This window comes from Mixophyes fleayi, chromosome 1, assembly GCF_038048845.1.
Source record: "Mixophyes fleayi isolate aMixFle1 chromosome 1, aMixFle1.hap1, whole genome shotgun sequence".
Classification (NCBI taxonomy): domain Eukaryota; kingdom Metazoa; phylum Chordata; class Amphibia; order Anura; family Limnodynastidae; genus Mixophyes; species Mixophyes fleayi.
This window is the reverse complement of record NC_134402.1, coordinates 360,088,978-360,112,665: the sequence shown is the minus strand read 5'-3', so window position 1 is coordinate 360,112,665 and position 23,688 is coordinate 360,088,978. Positions and strand designations below refer to the sequence as shown.

At 39.2% G+C, this 23,688-nt stretch overlaps 1 protein-coding gene across 2 annotated transcripts in view; it reads left to right on the top strand.

Moving 5' to 3' along the window:
• Positions 1-1,523: 1,523 nt before the first annotated feature.
• Positions 1,524-23,688, top strand: part of NAA25 (N-alpha-acetyltransferase 25, NatB auxiliary subunit) — a 57,864-nt gene continuing 35,699 nt past the window's right edge. The window contains exons 1-8 of one of the 2 annotated variants that reach the window (XM_075178487.1): positions 1,524-1,603; positions 13,205-13,290; positions 13,456-13,594; positions 15,838-15,956; positions 17,544-17,618; positions 19,379-19,486; positions 20,521-20,599; positions 22,382-22,493. In XM_075178487.1, the coding sequence (XP_075034588.1) occupies positions 1,546-1,603; positions 13,205-13,290; positions 13,456-13,594; positions 15,838-15,956; positions 17,544-17,618; positions 19,379-19,486; positions 20,521-20,599; positions 22,382-22,493 (776 nt within the window). In that variant the 5' untranslated portion in view covers positions 1,524-1,545. Of the gene's footprint in view, positions 1,604-13,077; positions 13,097-13,204; positions 13,291-13,455; positions 13,595-15,837; positions 15,957-17,543; positions 17,619-19,378; positions 19,487-20,520; positions 20,600-22,381; positions 22,494-23,688 lie in introns of those variants that run through there. The other variant, XM_075178488.1, reaches the window with a different exon arrangement.

Genomic DNA, 23,688 nt, shown 5'->3' with positions numbered 1-23,688 from the left:
AAAGTGATAACAACAGGTAGGACAGTCTGTCAAATGATCTGAGTCTAGTGCAGGCTTGGCTAACCTGTGGTACTCCAGGTGTTGTAAATCTATAAGTCCCAGCATACCCTTCCAGCAATAAGCTGCTATATATTGGCAAAGTATGCTGGGGTTTGTAGTTTCACAACACCTGGAGTGACACATGTTAGCCAATCCTGGTCTAGTGGGACAATCCTGATTTTTGGTGACAGTTCTGCCCAATCTAAGTGGCAGGTCAACACTGTGTACTCTTTATACACACACTGCATTCTTTACATACTACACTATGGTGCTAGCTGTCCTTCGTGGACTGACCACTCCCTCTCTAGTGTCTAGTCCCGCCTCTATGATGGCTGACCACACCCGCTTTGGTGGGCCCCTAGTGTTGCATTACCCGGTGGGCCCTTCAAGCCCCAGTCCGACACTGCCAGCAGTGATCAGTCAATCAGAAGTGGCTAGCTAGTGCTACAATAGGTATATGATCCAATAGGTATATATGCGTCTGAGTCCAGGTCGCAATTAGATGAACATGCAGGCCCGGCGCTCCCATTAGGCAAGGTTAGGCAAATGCCTAGGGCGCCGGGCTCTGGAGGGCGCCTGGAGGGCGCCACAGAATACTAAAAGACTTTAAAACTGTGCGGCGACCACTGACCATACCTGTCACGGCCGCCGCACAGCATTCAGATGCACTGGGAGGGGGGAAGAGGCTATTTTGTCACCACCGCCGCCTCTCTGCTCCGTCTCCTCCCCTCCACTTACTAGTGTCAGTGAGTGGAGGGGAGGAGACGGAGCAGAGAGGCGGCGGTGGTGAGACAAGGTAAGGAGTAGAGGGAGGAGGGCGGCGATTTTTGCGGGGAAGGGGGGGGGGCGCCGCTTTTTTAAAAATGCCTAGGGCGCTGTGGACCCTAGCACCGGCCCTGTGAACATGCCCTTATTGTACTTGGCCTACGCTCGCCCACCCCTTCCCTACCCCTCTCTACCTATCTAGTCATCAGGAGTCAGAAGGTAAGAGCTAGACAAAATCTAAATAGACGTATGCGTACACATTTGGTGCGCATGGACAGTACAGAAATGTATATTTTACGCAAATAAAACATATGTCCAATTCTACATGAGCCTCAATATGTTTTTTTCTTTAACACAAAAATATATAGGATGTATTGGATCCCAGTAGTTGTTATATGTTAAACGTATTTAATATGTTAACAAATGTGTTTCATCATGAACACAATCAACAAGTAATTATTAATCTATGACAAATAATAGAAAAAATCATAGTTAAAAATGCTGCAAAATAAGGATTGTTGGAAGATATGTCCCGACATTTAAAGCATTATCTCTCCACATAGGGAATTGTGCAGATAATTTACAACGTGCATTGCTGTTTATTCTTCCTGTGTGTGCAGGGAAGGAAGGCAGCTCCCTGGGCTGAGGTGACAGGGGGGGCACCACTCAGCTGTGCTGTCCCCTTAACGCCGCCGTCCGCTTCCTGCCGCGCATGCGCACTCAGCTTCTGCGCTTGTCATCATGGCGGCGCGGGGCCATGTGCAGGACCCTAACGACAGGCGTCTCAGACCCATCTACGGTGAGTGCCCGGGGCCAGGGCTGCAGTTAGTGGTGAGGTCCGGTACGGCAGGGACACGGCAAACACATGGTGTCGATGGAGGCAGCTAAGCATAGCGGGGGACTAGTGCGGGAGCTAGGCCTGTCACCGGGAAGCCTGGGCACTGAGGATCAGCTCTTATGAATGGCTTCTCGTATGGGGGGAGGGCGGCTGCGCCCGGGAAGCCTGGAGACGATGCGGGTGTAGACTGTCTGCAATAATTACTGGCCCCATGCTGTATATATGTCTCCTTAGTGAAGGTGTTGTGTAACTATCCTACTAGCTTATATCACCCAGCATTGTACCCCACTGGAGCAATGCACTGATCCAATTAGCCCTGGTCCTAATTATACACACACTCCTGCTTGGTGTGAGTGAAGCAGTAATACTTGTAGAGCTTACACTGCCGGAGCTGTACATCTATTACCTGTATGTAAAAAGGGCTTCTGTGATTATGAGTATACTTTGTTATAAGATCCTAATATTCATTTATCATTCATGTGGTCATATGTCAGTCAGATTGCTAATGGCAATCAGATACAGATTTTATAATCGCTTGTAAAATATGGCCCCTGTTACACAATACTCTGAAAGTTATGGTGACTGAAAATATGTGGGGCTTGCAGCCCTAAATGATCTCAACGCTATATATAGTGCAGTAGACTGACTTGTCTCCACTATGTCAGTATGCAAAGAACAAAAAATAATTGTAGCTCTAACAGGACATTTTGAAGTATCTAAAACATGTTAACTAAATTGAAGTGTTTCCCAAGTCAAACACGTTTACTTCTAGTGGTTGTAGATTAGATACCATCACTAGTGGAATCTCACAAGGAACATTTTAATTTCATTTTGTTGTAGTAATAAAGGTTTTTATTTTTCATTTGGAAATATATTTTATAAATATAAATTATATGTGATGCATTTATAATTGTGCATGTTCTTAAACGCCACAAAGACACTTAAATTAGGACTCTGCTATTGCTTAGATGAATGGTTTTATGTCACCCTCCTCGACCTCTCCGCGGCCTTCGACACCGTGGACCACCCCCTCCTGCTGCATACTCTTCTCTCTTTCGGCCTCTCTGGCTCTGTTCATGCCTGGTTCACCTCATACCTTGCTAACCGCTCCTTCTCTGTATCCACGTCTGGTTCTTCCTCCACCCCCTCCCCTCTCCTCTCCCTGTTGGAGTCCCTCAGGGCTCTGTTCTTGGCCCTTTACTCTTTTCGCTCTATACTTCCTCCCTTGGAGCTCTCATCTCTTCGTTCGGTCTTCAGTATCACCTATATGCTGACGATATTCAACTCTACTTCTCTTCTCCTGATCTTTCCTCCTCCCTCCTCTCTCGTGTAATTGACTGCCTCTCAGCCATCTCCTCCTGGATGTCCTTTCGCTTTCTTAAAATTAACATCTCCAAAACTGAACTCATTGTCTTTCCCCCACCCAGACGCCCTTCCCACTATGACCTCTCTATAACTGTTAACAACTCCACTATCTCCTCTGTCGCCCAACTCCGCTGCCTAGGAGTCACTCTTGACTCCTCTCTCTCTTTTGCCCCCCACATTCAATCCCTTGCCCAAGCCTGTCGCTTCCAACTCCGTAACATTGCCCGCATCCGTCCTGTCCTCTCTCAAGATGCCACCAAAACTGTCATCCATGCTCTCATCATCTCCCGCCTCGACTACTGCAATCTCCTTACTGGCCTCCCCTGCTCCCACCTCGCCCCCCTCCGCTCTATACTTAATGCGGCTGCGAGACTCATCTTCCTCACACGCCGCTCCTCCTCTGCCTCCCCTCTCTGTCTTGCCTTACACTGGCTCCCCTTCCCCTACAGAATCCTTTTCAAACTCCTCACCACCACTTACAAGGCTCTCTCCCAGTCTACTGCCCCTTATATCTCTAACCTCCTCTCCATTCACACTCCCGTCCGCTCCCTGCGCTCAGCCAATGATCGCCGCCTCTCCTCCACTCTGATCACCTCTTCACACTCTAGGATCCAAGACTTCTCCCGTGCTGCCCCCCTTCACTGGAACGACCTCCCTCGCTCCATTCGTCTCTCACCCAATCTGTGCTCCTTCAAGCAGGTACTTAAAACTCACCTGTTCCTTAAGGCCTACCAACCATCCACTTAACCTCTCACCCTTCTGTTTCTCCCCTGGCTCCTTTTTACTCTCCCCTTTGCTTCACTGGCTCCCTCTTGTGCCTGATTTTGTCTACCCTCCCTTAGGATGTAAGCTCGTATGAGCAGGGCCCCTCTCCCCTCCTGTCTCCACACCTGTTCTTTCGCTCCGTCTTTACAGTATTTGCCTGCCTGGAGTTTCTGAAGTACTGGTACTTTGTGTTTATTGTTCTGTATTGTTTTACCCTGTATAGTGAACTGTTTGTACCATGTACGGCGCTGCGGATACCTTGTGGCGCCTTACAAATAAACGCTAATAATAATAATAATGTGAGTCATTTGATGACAGTTTGTTGCTTGCATGTTTTGTATTGATAGCTGCAAGCCTGCCCTCTCTTGAGAAGCAGTTGTTAATGTCTAGTCACATATAGATATATTTAAGTTTTCCAGAGATGGCAGTAGTAATGTTGTCATTTACCTCTTACCTGTCTGTATTACTCCGTATTGTTTTATTACAGTGTTTGTTTCCAATTGTAAAATGCTACGGAATATGCAGGTGCTACATAAATAAATCCTCATCATCATGTATTTATATAGCGCTACTAATTCCGCAGCGCTGTACAGAGAACTCGCTCACATCAGTCCCTGCCCCAAAGGAGCTTACAATCTAAATTCCCTAACACACAGACAGAGAGAGACTAGGGTCAATTTGATAGCAGCCAATTAACTTACTAGTTTTTGGAATTTGGGAGAAAACCGGAGCACCCGGAGGAAACCGATGCAAACACAGGGAGAACATACATGATCTATTCTCTTCGTTCACATCCGAATATTGGCAATACAGTTTATATTTTAATGCTTCAAAGTGCTCCATCACAATGTTTATTTATAAATATGCATTTTTTTTCAAACTTTTTTTTTATAGGATTAAAGTATCTTTATTATCATAAGACAATTATTAGTTGGGCTCCATTGAGATGTTTGTGCTGTATGTCTATTTGATCATAGCCCATATTGCCTTTTGCTCTATTTTGCACCGATATCAAATGTGCCTCCTTAGTGAATGTGTGACTAAAGCCTTACAGCCAACTGGGCAGCTGCTCAAAAGGGGGAAGGGATAAACACATTACTAATAAACATGCCCACCTACATGAGCAGACTTTTTAGATAAAATAACAGTGGTGTAGCAGATACACTGATCCCAGCTCCAACTCATATGCTACACAGGTCTACTAGATTCTTTGTGACCACATAAGAAACCCCCCTGGTGTACTTAGCAGTCATAGGAGCATTGTGTAGAAGTTGTCTGTGCCCAGTGTCCTGTGGGAAGTTGGAATGAAAAAGTATATATTTAACGTTGCTTCTCTATCTGTGTATTGTTTGGTATTTTGCAGGCAATGCATAGTTGCCTACATCTGAGTCTGCCCTGAATCTAGTAACTATTTGCTGCTGCGTGAGCCAGCTCCAGGTACAAGTGAACCATACTGATGTTCCAGACACACATACAGGTTGAATTAACACATGAATATACTCCATGTGAGTAGTAAAGTCACACCAAGGCTTCAACCATTGTTACTGACCATTCACACACCTTTTATGTCTCCATTCATTGACAGTCCTACACCTTCCCATGGTCTCCCCCCGCACACCACCTCTCCACTGTCGCAAATGATGTTTGGTGGCCGGAAATGTTTCTTAAGTTATTACTATGATGTAACATTGACCCTCCTTATGTCAGTCATTTGTGATGAAATGGGTGTGGCTGGTGGGTGTGACAAACCTCTTGGGTAGTAGCTGTGATATGGGTGGGGCTGTTTGCCAACCATCCCTAATTTCCAGGGACAGTCTCAAATTTTAAAGTTTTTTTTTTTTTTTTGCACATTATAATTCCAATTATTTTACATATTGAGTCCTATTCTTGCTATCTTTTTTCCCTTGGTCGTGTAAGTGCATTTTAATTACAATACTCCAGTAGATATAAAGATTTACATTATAATCATACTCGGTATTCATATTATTATGGGGTGCATATATTATGGTGACCCAATTTTAGTACCAAAAAAAAAAAGTGTATGTGACCCTAGTGAAGTGGTGGCATAAGATCAGAGGGTGCGTGTCAGTTTTTGGAGGGGATGTAAATTACAGATATAGATTACAGAAGCTATTTTTTTTGTAAACGAACAGTAGTACAACACGTGTCATAGCTGCAACTACAAATATACACAAAATGCCTAGTCAGAACATTTGCTGTCTCCTGCCAAATACACTGCTCCCTGCAGAAATCTCCTTCCCAGTCTCTCGCCATTGTCATGGAAGCATGACTTATAGGGGCGGGGGATTTAATTGTCCGCATTACTGTTAAAAGTAACGCGGCCTGCGCATATTTACTGTTATTATGGTAATAGTGCACGTAATTACCGTTATTACGGTAGTTTTAACGGCGTCTTTTTGCTCGCAGCTCCCTGAGCTGCGAGCAGAAAGCCTGGTTAATATTACCCTAATAACGGTGATATCTTTAACGCGGCGGTACTTCGGGGGGAATTGAATTCCCATAGATCCTTTTAAGTGGGTAAGGGAGCATGGAGGAAGTGACAAAACGCAGTTCCCGCACCTGGAATACTGTGTACAATTCTAGAGGCCATATCATCAAAAGGACAAAAAAAAATTACAAACCGATCAGTGAAGGGCTTCTAAAATGGTCCATGTGCTATATAACAAAAATTATCAAGAGAGACTACATGTTAAATATTGTACTGCTTAGAGGACAGAAGGAAGTGATAGAAACGTAAATATATTAATAGTTCAGGATGGCCGTATTCTTTTCAATAAGAGAATTTCTAGAATAAGGAAATGCGTTTGGAGGGAAAAAGATTAAAAGGTAATATAAGGAAAAACTTTTGTTTAGCAAAAGAGTGATGGATTCATGTAATAATCTATCATCATTTGTGATAAGGAGTCATACCTCATTCCACCAGTCGATACCACCCTATTTGTATCTCCTTTAGGATGTAAACTCTCATGAGCAGGGCCCTCTATCCTTGTGTTCTCCTTCTAATATTCCATCACCCTCTGTACCTCTTGGCCTGCTTCCCTAGCCCTGTTTTCTTAAGCTTAGGCCTATTTCCTGCTGATTACTATTATCACTCTCACTCACTGTCCCTCTTATGTTATCTATATTACCTGTATTTTTATGTCTGGTCTTCATATTTTGTTCATGTGTCATGTTATATGTTATGGATCACTGCTTTCTGTATATGTCATGTGTGGCGCTGTGGCGCCTTATAAATAAGAGGATAATAATGGGTATTGGAAATAATTGCCTGAGCGCTGCTGTCTCAGATTTTGCCTAAAGGTGTTTTTAGTTACCCCAATGTGTGAAAATACATAATACTATATAGGGTGAACATTGTTATAAATAGACACACAGCTACTCTTGGGAATCGGTGGGAGTGTATCTATGGAAATGTGACCCTATGTAGCAATTAAACTTTCATGCACTTGCTTCCCAATAACTAAAATATTTATTGCACATTAACTACATTAGCGTGATTGGACAATTCTTTCCATTGTACAACAATGACAGAATTAACTTTTGCTACTATTATAATTGAGCAAAAGATCGACCTAAGCAATTTATTTTTATTACTAATATGCTTTACAAATGTTTAAGGTTCATGAGCAGTATGTATAGAAAATATAGGGGCTTGTACCACTTAGTTACACAATACTATCCTAGATTGTGATATATATTTCTGGGTGTGTGTATATGTATGTGACACTTTTGTTTTTTGCAAATTTCAATGGTGTTTGCAAGACTATTTTGGCTGATTATGTTATGTGCAGAAATTTGTCTGCAGGGTTATGTTAAATGTTAAGGTTATAACAACAGTTGGGAGCAGCATTTCTTAGGGTAGAATCAGTGTTTCCCAGCTCCAGTCCTCAGGGACCCCTAACAGTGCAGATTTTCCAGGTCACAAGTGAAATAATTATACCACTTGTGGATCTTTCACAATGTGTCAGTCAGTAATGAATACACCTGTGCTCCAGCAAGGAGATATGAAAAACCTGCGCTGTTAGGGGTACCTGAGGACTGAAGTTCGGAAACATGGTGTTAGATGAAAGAATTCTCCTTTATTTGTGGTGTATATATTCCATGGCTACCCGAGAGATACTTGTAATAGATATGTTTAGGCACATTTAAATTTGTGTTCTCAAATTATTACTATTATTTTTTTACATTCTTTTACTTCTGGCTGCTATCACCTGTTCCTCCTTTATATCCTCTAATTAGTTACCCTAAATCCTATCTCCATCCTTGGTATTGTGGTATAGCTACCCCCACTGGTTATTTTGGGACAGTATGTTCCTCCCACATGCACTAGCTATTTTGGTTTTAGCTCCTCCCCCTTACTCTTAGCAGAGTAATCAAATTCTCTGCATTAGCAGAATGATGGTGTGACTGACAGCTGTGACCTCAGAAGTTATTTACTACAGCGTGCTTAAAGATGTTTCCTTAAATAATCCTACACATATACATTTGTGTTTACTGCATTATTGCCATTTTGAGCAATGTGTGGTAGTATGGTGGAAGAAAGAGTTAAGGTGCCCATACATGCTATGTTGGCTGCCAATTAGACCACATTTTCAAACATTTAGGTCTAATATGGCTGCATTTTTTTAGGCGCATTTACCTTTATTTGGCAGCAGCGTGTACATTCTCAAAAAGACTGGCCATTGGGACTTTTCAGATGGTTAACTGCAGCTGTATACCTTACAGCAGGGTTTCCCAAACCCAGTCCTCAGGGCCCCCTAACAGTGCAGGTTTTCCGGATCACATGTGACATAATTAGTACCACCTGTGGATCTGTTACAATGTGTCAGTCAGTAATGAATACACCTGTGCTCCAGCAAGGAGATATGGAAAACCTGCACTGTTGGGGAGCCCTGAGGACTTACAGCCTTTCAGATGGTCAACATTATGTGGCCAACCAAATGACGCACGGTCAGTTATGGCCCTTTATTGTCAGTGTCAAGTAATTTTTTTCCATTTTTAGTTATAAAGTATTTTACCAGAAAGAAATACACTGAAATCACTCGATATTGCATGTCTTGGATAAACATAAGTACGTGCATAGCCAAAGCGGACAGGAATCCAGCCATTTGGCCACCTTACGGAAGACTAATATCTATACAAATAAGCACTTGAAACTGGCGTTTCAAGGAATGACATGTATGAGGACTGTAGTGATATACAAATGTGTTTGTATGTATGTGTGTGTGTATATGTATGTGTGTGTGTGTGTGTGTGTGTGTGTATATATATATATATATATATATATATATATATATATATATATATATATATATATATATATATAATTAGTTTTACCGTCAGAAAAATGGCAGTATGACATGGCATCGTATACCAGTCCCCTTTTCCATTGTGTATATGTATGTTTACATTTTCAATCTTTTGTAAGTGTTGCCCTCTGTTTGCAGGCTGATCCTATGTGATGATACTGGCATTTTAAATATCAAACTGTACATAGTGTAGTGAACCTATTATGACTTATTTCTTTGTCTGACGTATTGAGGGAGGTTCAATTCTGAGGCAAGTGCTTCACTTAAAATAATATACAGCGCTGACCAAAAAGAGTTAATACTAGAATGATAGAAAGAAATACCTAAAATATATATTAAAAAATATATAAAAATGTATAAATATATGATCACATCAAAATTGATAAATATCTTAATAGGATATCAGTATTAATACACATACTAGGGCTGAAAAATAGAATGAAATGGTTCATATATACATACACTTTAATAGGACTGAAATACATAGAAAAATAGAAATAAAAGTAAAGATGAAAATGAATGTGAAGTTAATTCATAATAAATGATTGAGTTCAACCAGAGAAAACAAAAATTAGTACCAATGAATAAAAGCAACACAAATTGAAATCAATTCAAACAGGTCTTAAACTCTAGCTCCGTTATAGAAAGAGAATCGCTCTAAACAGCATTCAATAATCACAGAGGATAAGACTAAAGTCCAAATATAACGAATAAATGAATTAGCAGTTTCCAATAACAGGGTTATAATCACCCCACTTGGCATCCAGAGTTAATAGGAATGCAAAATGTAACTGGGGCAATCTCCAAACGTAAGTGGCAAAATCAAAACAGATCGTTGAATAAAGCGTATAGCCAAAATCCACATAAATGTTAGATCTGAGACGCAGACAAATTTGTGCTCCAACTGTTAATTAGCAGCAGAGGATTAGTAAAAGGATTGGTAAACAATAGTTACAGCTGTAGCGGTATGTTGCTAGCCCACGTCCATCCAGTTGTGTCGTATTACAATATCCACTTCAGCACTTACACAGTTACATGTCACAAGTGGATGTGGTAGAAGAAATATGTTGTAATCAGATGAAAAGGATATGTAAATGGCCACAATACTTAAATGGATCTGTATGGGGGATAATAAAGTAGTCTGATTTAGTCATACTTTTTCAAGGACTGTAAGTGCCTCTCGTCTATTATATGCATCATAGGCCAGGGGACAGTTCAATTCTGGGACCCATGATGCTCCTTACGCATGGAAATAGCGCTTGTTTACTCTCATTTTTACATGCACCTCCTGCATTTTGCGCATATAATAGACGAGTGAGGTATTTTGCTTAGAATTGAGTTTTGCCTGTACTGTGACAGAAATTCAGGTGATTGGGAATTCTTTTTCTGAAAGCTTACAAGGTTGAACAATTAATATTCTCCTTAAGGCTGACGTCTGCAGTATTTTTGATATTCGTGAAAACACTATTCATAGTTTTCACTAGTGTTTGGAGCTGTCTCTAGAATTCCAAAATGTGTTTATCTCTATAGTAAACCCAGGTGGATAGAAAATAATGAATTTCCTAAACCTGGAAAACTAGTAACAATGCCTGTGTACATGTGTCTTAATAGTGTTAGAAATTGCTGGTAAAATGCATGTAATTAATGAAATGGGGTGCAAGACCTAAAGATCAGCAATTTCTTTATTCGGTCTTGTGGTTGGAAAGCAACTTTTAAACTTATCAGGATCATTGTAACTCTACAAATTTTCTGTTTTTGCTTAGATGTGCAACATTGTTGCAGAAAACTATTAGTTATTTATATAGCGCCACTAATTCCACAGCGCTGTACAGAGAACTCATTTACATCAGTCCTTGGAGCTTACAGTCTAAATTCACACACACACACACACACACACAACACACACGGGTCAATTTAGATAGCAGCCAAACCTACCAGTATGTTTTTTGGACTGTGGGAGAAAACCGGAGCACCCGGAGGAAACCCACGCAAAGACAGGGAGAACATACAAACTCCACACAGATAAGGCCATGGTCGGGAATTGAACTCATGACCCCAGTGCTGTGAGGCAGAAGTGCTAACCACTAGACCACTGTACTGCCCCAAAAGTAAATAATAACTTTGGTTGGGAGTGCCTGACATATTCTGGTTTAGTGAATTAAGGAGTCTAAACTATATAAATGGGTACTACGATATATGAATAGTGACAAGCAGTAAACACCACAATATAATGAATTGCACTTGAACTCCACATGACTGAATAACAGGTCACTAAAGGGAATATAATAATGAGATCCCCAATGACAAAAATAATTTCTTCTGAGATTATATGTGAGAGATCTAAACAAGAATATATTCCTTATACCCCTTACTATCGGCATTACTGCTGCGATCTTCTATGGTGTCTATAATTTATTTTTAAATAATTAATATTTATAAATAAGAAGACAAGAGACCAAAAGTTCATATTTCATCTTTTTTAACTTCACTTATTTTTATTTAAGTAATCACAAATCACTTTTGTTTTTACATATTTTGCCTGCAGTGCAAAGTAGCTATTTTTTATTTTCTTATTTTAATGTATATCACTAAAGATTTTCATTCTACGTAAAGAAGCTCTTGAGTGCCCTCTATAGGAATACACTCCCCCCCCCCCCTGTTTCATTCTTGGTTGTTCATGATGATACTGTATTCAGGGGTGCACCACCTATTGGAAATGACTGGAATCAGCAATTCATAATATACTGTTTACTAGGGAAGGCTGTCATTGATGGGTAAACATGCCTGATGCTGAGCCTTATCTTGTAGAGAGTCGTTAATGACTAGGGGGCCTGGACTACTATCGCTCGACAGAAAGACTATAACAACTAGAAGAAAACAAAAAAAATTGTAACGATTTGCAAATGATCTTATGAATTGGGGGATATATTCTGAATCTGTACAACAGTGTACATGTTAAGTGTGACACAAGCCTTTAAAGTAGTGATGGGCAACAGATGGCCTTCCGGGCTTTCTTAGACAGCCCCAGCTTTATTGTCATATTTGGTTTTTTATTTATAGCTTGTAACACTTGTTTAAGATGTCCACTGTTATGTTATGTTACAGATAGGTGTATTTCTTTGAATGAATGCATTGTTTTAATTTAATACAGAGATTTGTGTTAATGTGCGGCCGTTTAGAAGGTTAGAGGGTCATACTATGCGGCCCCTGAAGTGCCTCACTGCTTTATTTTGTATGTTCGCCAATAAATTTGCATTGGTGCTTGTTTCCCCTAAGGAAAACAAAGGGGTATTATTTAAAATGTGTGCGCTACAAAAGTGTGCAGTTTTTTAGTTGTCAGACACCCTACATTAATATAAACTTCATTGACATATTTAATATCTCTCAAATGGTAGAGGAACATAGGGAAATAATTATTTCCTGAGCACCCTGCATTATCAGTATAGTGCTCTATTGAACACAATTATTGTGAAAGAAGTGTTTCGTAACATGGTTTTCTAAACATTGAAAATGGAGGGAAGAGCACTAAAGAACTGTTTTTTTCCAGAGCTCTGCTGTTTCTTTAACACAGAACCAGAATCGTTATCCTTCAAGTTGGAGAATGCAGTTGTAATTCATTTAGCTAATTAACCTTTTAAAATGCTAAATATTTCTTATGTACATCTAATCTGCGTGATCCAGCCACAGGGTGCGTCTAAGTAGGGCCAGAGCATCTTTTTCTTATCAATCCACATTTTCTATATGTCCATTTGTTGGCTGCTTTGAATGTTCACAGTTACACATAGGAGTAGTATGTTGGTATTGTGGGAGGTTGTAACTTGTTTGATTATGAGGCAGCTGAAAGGTAATGGAGGGAAGGCTCAGTGGAAGAGCAAGGTCCAGATGTGATGCCCCTGTGTAACTAATGCTTGGAGTTTGTGATTTCATTGTTGCCTCTACATGAAATAGAGTTGATCCATCCATCTAATTATTAAGGGCATGGTTGCATTTTAAGGTATATTTGTGGTTCTTTAGCATGCATGAAATAATTATGTGCTAGATGAGCAACTTTAATAGTATGTACCAGTAAGATGAATAATGGTGTTCTTTCTTTGTGTTCTAGATTACCTGGACAATGGGAACAACAAGATGGCCATCCAGCAGGCTGAGAAACTGCTGAAAAAACATAAAGACCTGCACTGCGCCAAGGTACACACAAATAAATGTACATAAATAACTATTTTTATTCTATTTTTTTTAACTGCATTATGGACACAGTGATTCATTTTGTATCTCTAGAACAGCATTAGTTTGTTTTAGTTCAGTTGTAGATGTTACAGTTAGTGAACCTTTCGCTCGCTATGTGTGTCTCAGGTGCTCAAAGCCATTGGGTTACAGCGAACTGGGAAGCAAGATGAAGCATTCGTACTCGCCCAAGAGGTAGCCGCTCTGGAGCCTACTGATGACAACTCCTTGCAAGCACTCACCATTCTGTACAGGGAAATGCACCGACGTAAGAACATATAGAAGTATATGTATTTTAAGGATCAGCATATTTTACACTTTCTATTTAATACAATAGTGTCCTAGTGTATGCTTTGGTATGCTAGTGTTATGTTGGATATTTGACAACCAGATGCCTTTGCTTTCAGTACCACCTCCCCTTAGTGTTCACTGCCATAGATGCCAGCTATACTGTTTCCCCTCATTTTTAGATAAGGGGCAATCTTGTCTACAGCAGTACGAACAGTTTAGCCCAGCTAACCAAGAGGTACAGTATTCAGGACAGCTGCTTTTATTCAGATTGAGGGTGTGTGTATCTTTCAGTAACGACAACAGATAAGGCTGCTTTTACTTGTAATAACAATTATGGTTTTATGCAGTTAGCTAGGTAGTGTTAGTATTAAGTAGACTGTCTTTTAATTTAGCATTTTTTTTTTGTATAGAAGGTTCATGTTTGTGTTTCATTAAAGGTTCACTAGAACTAACATACAATTTGAACCAAAATAAATGTGATTTTTTTTTTTTAATCATTCACACATGTATGTGTTGTTATGTGCTCTTTAATTGTGTGTACATTTGGTTACTGTGATCGAATCTGCTGCATGGTTTCACGTTGTTTGGCAGGCATATGGTTCTCAAGTAAAAACATTCTGAAAACCTCAGGGTACACTTCGTTGTATTGCATAAGTTGAAAGCGGTTAGTGGCTGAAGTATACATGTTAAATCAGCAAAAACTAACCTTGAGTACAATATGTAAATTTTTGTTGTGAAATAAAATTACATTCAAAGGTCCAGTATTCAATAATCAAGAATAACATAATTGAAATTAATAATTGTACTTTGTACGGTGCTGCCGACTCTTTGTGGAGCCTTTCAAATTAAATATGAGGATATTAATAATGATCACAATGTTTGGGATTTAGAAGGTTTTTTTGAAGGGGTCTTGCCATAAGTGATTCACCATACCTAAAATATGCTAAATTACATTTAAGAATCATCTCTGTGCTCCTGGTGTCGTCATCCTCATTAAGGAGCAAGTCAAGCCACTGAGCTGTAAAGGCAGAGTTAGGGTCCCAGTGCTACTTGTACTGGCTGGTGTCACACTATACCAGGGGTATGCAACCTGCGGCTCTCCAGGTGTGAAACTACAAATCCCAGCATGCCTTGCCACCTATCTGCTGATTATCTACTGGCAAAGCATGCTGGGACTTGTAGTTTCACAAACACCTGGAGAGCCGCAGGTTGCCTACCCCTGCACTATACTAACTATTCATATAATTTTAAAGTATATAGAATCTACTGTTTGGGACATGCTTTTTCCAAAGTGTCTAACATTTGTGAATGCTACATGTAATAATGGATAAAGAATTCTACCAAGATCCATTAAAATAAATGGACTGTGTTATTGGGCACTGAAATATAATCTATACCACAGTATCGGGAACAGAATAGAGACCACTGTTCACGCTGGCGTCCAGTAGACAAGGCCGTTGCTCCCTGTAGAGGCCACGTCCAGCCTCATTGGGAAACAAAGGAAAAAAAGCATTGCTGTAGCTAGTGATTTGTATTGGATACATATAGATAGAGATGTTTAGATATAATACTAGTATTAAATTACTAACATATAATGTAAAAATATAAATTGTAAGTAACAAAACGAAAAATAAAATTCCTAATTTATTAATATACCAGAAATAAAAATAAATACTAAAATACAATCTGAATAAATGCATATAGCCTAGAAATATCTAAAAGGTGTGAGGCATACAAAGCTAATTGTATAAATTGAAACAAGTGGCTATATTGTAAATAGTGGACAGGAGCAATGATTTGCTGCTGTCCAATGCTTAGTAGTATGATTTGAGTCACATAGTAGTAATGTACTAAGCAGCCGGCAGTAGCAAAATTATTGCTGGCGTTAAACTTTTAGACAGTAACACAATAGACCACAACAGAAGGGCCTGTGTATGCATGTACGGAGAGCGATTTTGTATACTAGATTAGGCTGCGTCTTCATAATGCTGAGACTGGTACATTGGACTTTTGTAGCGATCTAGTGGCCACGTTTGAAACAGGCCGCTCTATAGAGTTTTTTTTCCTTTTTTAATAGATGGACGATATCTCTCTTCAGCTAGTCTGAGCATGATGATGATTTACTTACTGTCTTCTTCCGAATTGTGGCAGTTCTGGTTTCTATAGCTGAGCTGTACTTGTTCATTACTGTCTAAACGTCTTTTATTTTTCTTCCTTTAGCGGAATTGGTCACTAAACTATATGAGGCGGCTGTAAGAAAAGTCCCGAGCAGTGAAGAGTATCATTCTCATCTCTTTATGGCTTATGCCAGAGTGGGGGAATACAAGAAAATGCAGCAGGTATGGGAGTTGTACTTTAGTCATAGTTAGGAATGGAGGTTCTGGGTGCAAACTCTAAATAAATACAGCTTTACATGGGCACGGTAACAACATTATCATTGTTTATATATTTGAATTTGGGTGAAATCCATAAGCTACACCCAGACACAGAATATTGTTTCCCGGGTAGCTAATTTCTGATTCGGCCAGTCCCCCAATGTTGTGCCGTGTTCTCATGAAGGTGTCCTCACTCCTGCTGGTGCTGGTATTTCTGTCTTATGGGCATTGTGTTGTTGATTGACAATATACTATCAGCAGCAGGAGAAGAGCATCTCTGATATGTGACGGATATAGGCAACCTGCCAAATCAGTTGGTACATCGGGCCCCAGTTCCGTAACATTCTGTGATAACTCCTAGCATTTCAGTTTTAGGTGGATTTATCCCTAACTAGCTTATCCCTGTTCAGTTTGTTGTATACAATATGAATACCAATTATCAGTAATTAGTTAATAGCTTGCTATATCCTATGCAGCCAGAGGTAGACTTTAAGTGAAATATGACCTAGAGACACGGATCTGCTAGGCAAGGGTCTTGTAGAAAGACAGTGGACCATGATAACCATTTGATGAAAATAAAAAAAATCCTTTTAAAATTTTATTTGTGTAACACTTAAAGCAGGTTGATACTATTTAATTAAAACATTTGTGACCTTTTCTTAAATAATTATTGAAGATACTACTACAAGTTGTTCCAAAAGGACTCTTCTATCAAAACTGTATTAAAGGATAATTCCTCAATTATTTTTTTTAAAAAGAAGTTCCCTTGACCCCCAGGCCAACCATGCTAGCACTGCATCTCCCTTAGTTGGCAACAAGAAGTAGCAGAGGATTGAGGTTGCATGTAGGTAATTTCACAATGACACCACTTGTGCAGAACTGCAGCTATGTCCATGTGGTACCTGTGTCACAAAGTGATACAGCACAATTTCACTTTAAACTTTCCACGTTTGGCAAAGCAGGAGATAAAAGCTGTGGCTATGCCGATGGTGTAGGGTTATTCCAAACTGCAACATGGGACCTCGGGATCTGCTGTTTGGAGGGGGAGATGTTATTTATAAATGGTTTTTAAGTAGTATTTTTCTTTAATACCATTTTGTTTGTTTTTCTGTGGTCCTGTGATTTTTAATTTTTTGGTTTCTAGAAACTGGTATTGTATCCAGGCTTTTGGTATGCAACTTTTATTAATCCAGCAATGTTTAAATGTATTGACTAGTTCCTCTAAGGTCGGTTGAGCTATAAAATGCTTACATATATTTATAAATGTGTAATATGCTTTTTACTGTTTGAATAACTGAAGTTTGGCATTTAATCTTTTTCCTGTCAATCCTTAAACATGCTTTTTTTATTCTAAGACAGTTTCTCTAGATATTCACATTCAATGACGTCCACTTCCATGTGTTTTTATAACCACACGTTGTTGTCATTTTGTTTGGTCTGCCTCTGAATTGGCAGAGTTAGAACTTACAATGGGTTGCATCTTGTTTCATAACCATATAGTTACACTGTTACATAGTAAGGTTCAAGGTATTATCTTATCTTGTATTGCAGGCTGGAATGGCACTGTACAAAATTGTTCCCAAAAATCCTTATTATTTCTGGTCCGTGATGAGTTTGATCATGCAGGTGAGAAATTAATACAACTTGTGTAATGTAGTGTTGGTTATGGTCTGTATTGAAGTTTTAATTACAAGAGGTCAGTTTTATAAAGTAAAATATTCTGTATGCCCCTGCTGGCAATGCTACCTCATGAAGTGAGTATTCCATGCTTTAATGTAAATATTGTATTGCAACTATTTAAGCCTTAAAATATTGTGCTGATTTTGTAATATTTTTAAAAAGTATGGACAGTCTGTCGTAAAAGGCAGGTTGTAGCTACTGTGAGCTCAGCAGACTTCTCAAAGATCTACACCAGTAGTAGTCAATGGCCTGGACTTCACCTACAGGCTCCTGCTCTGTGCACTCAATCTGACGTATTCTCTGCTTTGTAATAAATGGGTGCGTGAGGGGAGGGCTAAGGTGTATGTGTTGAAGTACATGTGTGATCTGAGTGCTTATGTGAGCCTGTTGTGGTAAGTGGTAGTGTGAGGGCATGTGGGACTGTTTTGAAGAAAATTAAAGATCTGAGTGGCAAGTGAGGGGCATTTTGGGATGAGTAATGTTTTGGGGCTGTTTTTTTTTGCCATTGAAATTGAGTATTGTGCGGCCCTTTTGAAGTTTGGAGGGCCGGATATGTAGCCCATGATATATATCTGTTTGTCCATCACTACTCTACACTGTACACTTGGACTCCTGTAATTTTCGACAAAAATAATATCTTTGTGCTGTCCAAAACATTATTTTACCTACGTTAGTTGCAGGATTGCCTCTCGCAGTGCACCAGTCTTCTACCTTACTGTGGCGGCAGACAGATTGTGGGCTGTATTCATGAGAATACAGCTTATTCACTAGGAAACAGTGGTGGTAAATGCATTTGCTGCATTATCATGAATTATTGTTTTATCCAATAATATGGCTACCTTAATTAAATAAGTAAAATATAAACAAATTTGTAACACTCATTTGAAGTTTTTTGCAGCTAGATCTCTTCACAAATGGCAACAGTGATTTATTTAGTTAATACAGTCTCTACCACCCTGAAAAGTGTAATTATAGAAAAAAAAATCTGATATATTCCTTGTGTCAAAACCAGAGAAAGACAAGCCCACGCTCTGTATATCCCACATTATATATGGTACCAGCTGCTTGGCAATAAGCCCGCGCTCGGTATATCCCACATTATATATGGTACCAGCTGCGTGGCAATATAAATGCCCATATATGTATACAAAACAAAAAGACAGTTGTCAGCGCTTATCCTTCACACTGTATATCTGTGTGTGTCTAGCAAAATGAAAACATGAGGTATTAGTTCATATTTTGATCAAAAGACTTAAGCCTGCATCCCAACGTCAAGGGCACCTCCATTATATGCAGGTTCTACACTGACCTATATGCTTTAAACACCATTAAAATGCAGTTAAAATCAGATGCACTCACCTCTCGGGTATAGAGGTTTACATCTAGCAAGGGCTGGGTTGTGAGCCACACCCAAATGTGCCTTAAATAGGCTTAATGGACAGCTGCTATGACAAAAAGGCAATATTTTGAAACAAAACCAGAGAAAAATAAGCCCTCGTTCGGTATATCCCACATTATATATTGTACCAGCTGCTTGGCAATAATCCCGCGCTCGGTATATCCCATATTGTATGTGGTGGAGCTAATACCTCATGTTTTAATTTTGCTAGACACGCACAGATATTCTTTGTGTATATAAATTTTACAGTCTTGCACACTTATGATGGCTTCCCTTTGTAGCATTCTTAATATTTTGTCACAAATAGTCTATTTCAGCTCAAGATGAAAAACTTTCTAAAACAATGTTTTTGCCTCTGGCTGAAAGAATGGTTGAAAAAATGGTGAAGGAGGACAAAATTGAAGCGGAGGCTGAGGTAAGGACACTTCACAGAAATGTGTTATGGTCTCTGTACATATTATATAACAGTTGGATATAAAATGTTAATGGAGAATCAAAACCTATGATTGTATATAGAAATGTCCCATGGCTTCTCCTACATGCAGAGATCGAACATTCACCTTTTTTCACTTATTGGAAGTGTATTCTAGTTCATGGAGGGACCGCATTGAGGTCATTTTGTTTCTCTTGTTCCCCCTTTATTCTGTTGTAACTTCACTTCGCTTAGTTGGGGCAGTGGATTGTAGCCAGAGATATTAATTTGCCAACTGTGGCCGGATTATTGGTTACATCTTCCTAATAACTAGTGACTACCCAGTTTGCCATACATAATCTGATGATGCCTGCCTGCTATAAAAGCCGCTATTATCTGTCCCTGAATAGCCTATTGCATGGTCATGGTAGGGGAATAGCAACAGTCAAGTGTGTAAGGTGAGCACATAGTAATCCCACCAAACTTAAATTCACTAATTTGAATGGGCTTTTGGGAGGAAGGTGCTATATGCTATGGTCAACAGGTGGCCATTTTTCTGCTTTCCAATTTTAAGGACTTTTGAACATCTTCATTATGTGACTTCTGTACACCCCTACTCTCGACATGTGGAGGAAATAACCTGCTTCAGTAGTTGAAATTTCCTTCAATGTGTCCTATCTTCTGTGGGTGAAGTTTATTTATATTAATTGACATCTGTCTCCCATCAGATTTATAGCAAGGAATTTAATGTAAAGTGGGAGGGGGAACATTTTGTAATCAACATAGAGCTGGTGAAATCACTCAGAGCTGATTTGTTTTAGGAAGCATGTCTGGGATCATAAACTCCCCACAAACTCCAGGTAGTAGGAGCAATGCAATAAAGTGCCATAAATCCCAAGTTAGCAAAAAAGTACTCCTTGATACAAGGAGAGCTGCCGTTTTATTGGTCTTCATATATGAAGTCTATTTTTCCTGTCAACAATGAGAATGTTGGAACTGCAAACCTAATGTTATAATATGCCTACTCTCCATAACAGGTTGAACTGTACTACATGATTTTAGAGCGTTTGGGAAAACATGAGGAGGCCTTGGAGGTTATCAGAGGAAAACTAGGAGGTATGTGTGTCTTTAACCAATACTGGTCTTTAAAACTGAACTGTTCTTCTTTTGCCTCTCTAATACTTTGAAGATTTCTCCCCTCCTATATTAATCCCTGATTAATATTGAGAAATATTATATCAGGCCACAGGCTCTTTGACAATATGGCATCTTTGACGGAAATGATGATGTGACTGGCTTAGCCACAGCTCTAGTCCAATCACAAGTTGCCTACCTCTGATACGCTGCCCCTCAGATTTTCTATGGACTGTTGACTCTCATATAATGGGGCATTATGCCTTCATTCATATAAATTCTCATTCATTCTCCCTTTCTACATAAGTAAGAAATAATTTGTCTTCTCTAATTCACCTTTGTTGTGCTATGCCTATACAGCCATTTTTTTTCCCCCCTTTCCTCTGTTCCAGGTTTATGTTGATATAGTGGAGGAGGGACGGATACACTTAGTCCATTGCATGTTCATGCAGATCAATGATCTCTGACCATGCACACAAGTGCTTTAGATAGACGCATGACAAAGCACAGGTGGGGAAAAATATATTGTTCATTAAGCACCTCTGCCCGTGTTGACCATTCCCCTTTGATCCTACACGAACATAAGTAGCCTGATAAGAAATGTTACACATCAGACACATGACTACATGTAACCTATCCTCAATGATTTTCTCCGAATGCAATGCTCAAGCCATTTAAATGCTAATAACATTTTTAGAGAAATGTCTAATTCAACACGTCAACTGTGGGGCTGTCGGTGATCTTGGGATGTCATGCTGAGCGTTAGACTTTGTTCTCCCCTTACAGTTCCGGTCCAGATGGTAGCAGCCTTGGCAGAATAACATTTCACTTCTAGGGTTGGATTGACTTTCAGGAACCTGTTGTCATTTGCATTATATGGACTAATGCCTATTGGCTGCTGGAGTAGCAGCTAATCGCTACAGGGTAGTAGAGAAACTAGTTACAATTGCAGCCACAGACAGCCTCATGTGTATTGTCTGCATCATCGATTGCAGCTTATCTAATTAAAAAAAGCTGTCCAAGCTCTGCCACAAACTCCCACCATACAATTACATGGCTGCTGATCTGACATGTTTCTGGAGTACATTGCAGAACTTCACCTGACACCGGGCCTTTTAAGCAATACATTTGTATCCACTATATAAAGGGGTAATGATAGATGACCCCCTGCACTGCATTCTAGAGAGGAAGGTTTGCTGATCTCTTGGTCAAAGTGCGGCCTGGCTGTAATATAATGAATATCCTTAACCATTACTTTATTAGATATCCAGCCCCGGTTTCCAGGATTTTTCCTAAAATGTGTTCATTATTCAGGGATATATATATATATATATATATAATATATATATATATAATATATATATATATATATATATATATATATATATATATATATATATATATTATAGAGAGAGAGAGATATTACCACCAATTCATGACACAAAATATGTGCCTGTGCCTATCCTTCTGAAAATATATATAATTTATTTTTTTTAAAAATGAAAAAAAATTTAAGTTCAGAATTGTGACTTGCCGCTATAAATACTTGGGTAAAAAATATTGTGTGAGAGATCTGTCCTCTTTAGTCTAAATCTACCAAATTGGCAGAAAAAAACCTCGCAAAATGCGAGAAGTACGCCTAATATGTTGGCATTTATTTTTTCTTAGTCTTCCTAATGCAAAGAATTGTACACACAGATAAATACGACATTATACAGATACACATGTTCTTGATTCTTTGTTCTGTGTTTTGTTGCTGCTCAGAGAAGTTGACCAGTGAGCTGCAGAGCCGGGAAAACAAATGCATGGCAATGTACAAGAAACTGAAGAAGTGGCCTGAGTGTAACGCTCTCTCCAAGAGACTTCTGTTGCATAAGTGAGTTGTTGTTTTTTTGACCCAATTTCTATTTGGTAGTGCAGACACTTGAAGCGGAAGTTGGATGTTTGTATTAGACATGATGTACATGTGATTAAAGTTGTTGCTGAACATTGAGTTTCCATCACTGACTTGGTGACCCTTTTAATAGGTGCATGGACATGTGGGCCTCACACCATTCAATGTAATTTTATTGCGGACCCCGCAAAGCGTGTTTCTTACAGACAGTGCGGTTTAAAAAAAAATAAAAAATCCAATTCAGTCCTGCCAATGGCTTCCTTACTCATGCGCACTCTTAGTGGCAAGAATGCATTACAAAGGCATGTGTAGAGGTGTCTCTAGAGATACAGTCCTACACACATCCCTCTTGGATCATCCCCGTCTGCAGCGCACACAGCGCCAGGGGAATTGATAAGAACTTTTTCCCTACATCGTATAATTGAGTGACAGGAACAAGAGCAAGACACCTTGTAGATTTAGTTGAAAACTCTATATATAGGGTAGAAATGTACCATAGGTGCAATAAAATAATAAAGAGTACAGACTGCCAGTAAACAGTTGTGTAACCCAAAAAACAATATAATTTACATAAAAGTCTTTTATATAGTCTCATCAAATTAAAAATAAATTAGTCTGTTGATTTTTGGAATTGTGTGAGAGAGACAAATTAGAGTTAGTTTAAAATATATAAATCTATTTTAATCTCCTAAACAATACATTAGTAACAATCCACAATAAAATTAAACATTACAGTAAAGCAAAGCTAGAGACCTCTAAAACCATAGGACTTGTAAAGTATCAAATATTTGATCTGATTGACTACTTAAAAATGAAATGATCATAAGGAGCACTTTCAGTCCCTGAAATGTATGAAAGGATACCGAACAAAACACACTATATAACACTGGTAAACAAATCTTTAGGAACTTGCGTGTTCTAAATCAATCCTCATAGATCCTGCATGATGTCATAGAAAGGAGGTAATATCCACTTAGCAAACAAGGTGAGTCCCGTGGAATAATTCTTACACTTTCTTCCAGGGCACTAATTAATTTGAATTTCGTGAAGATATAAGTGGCCAAATCAGTGTGTGTGTGTGTGTGTATATATGTATATATGTGTATATATATATATATATATATATATATATATATATATATATATATATATATATATATATAAATGTAACCGTACA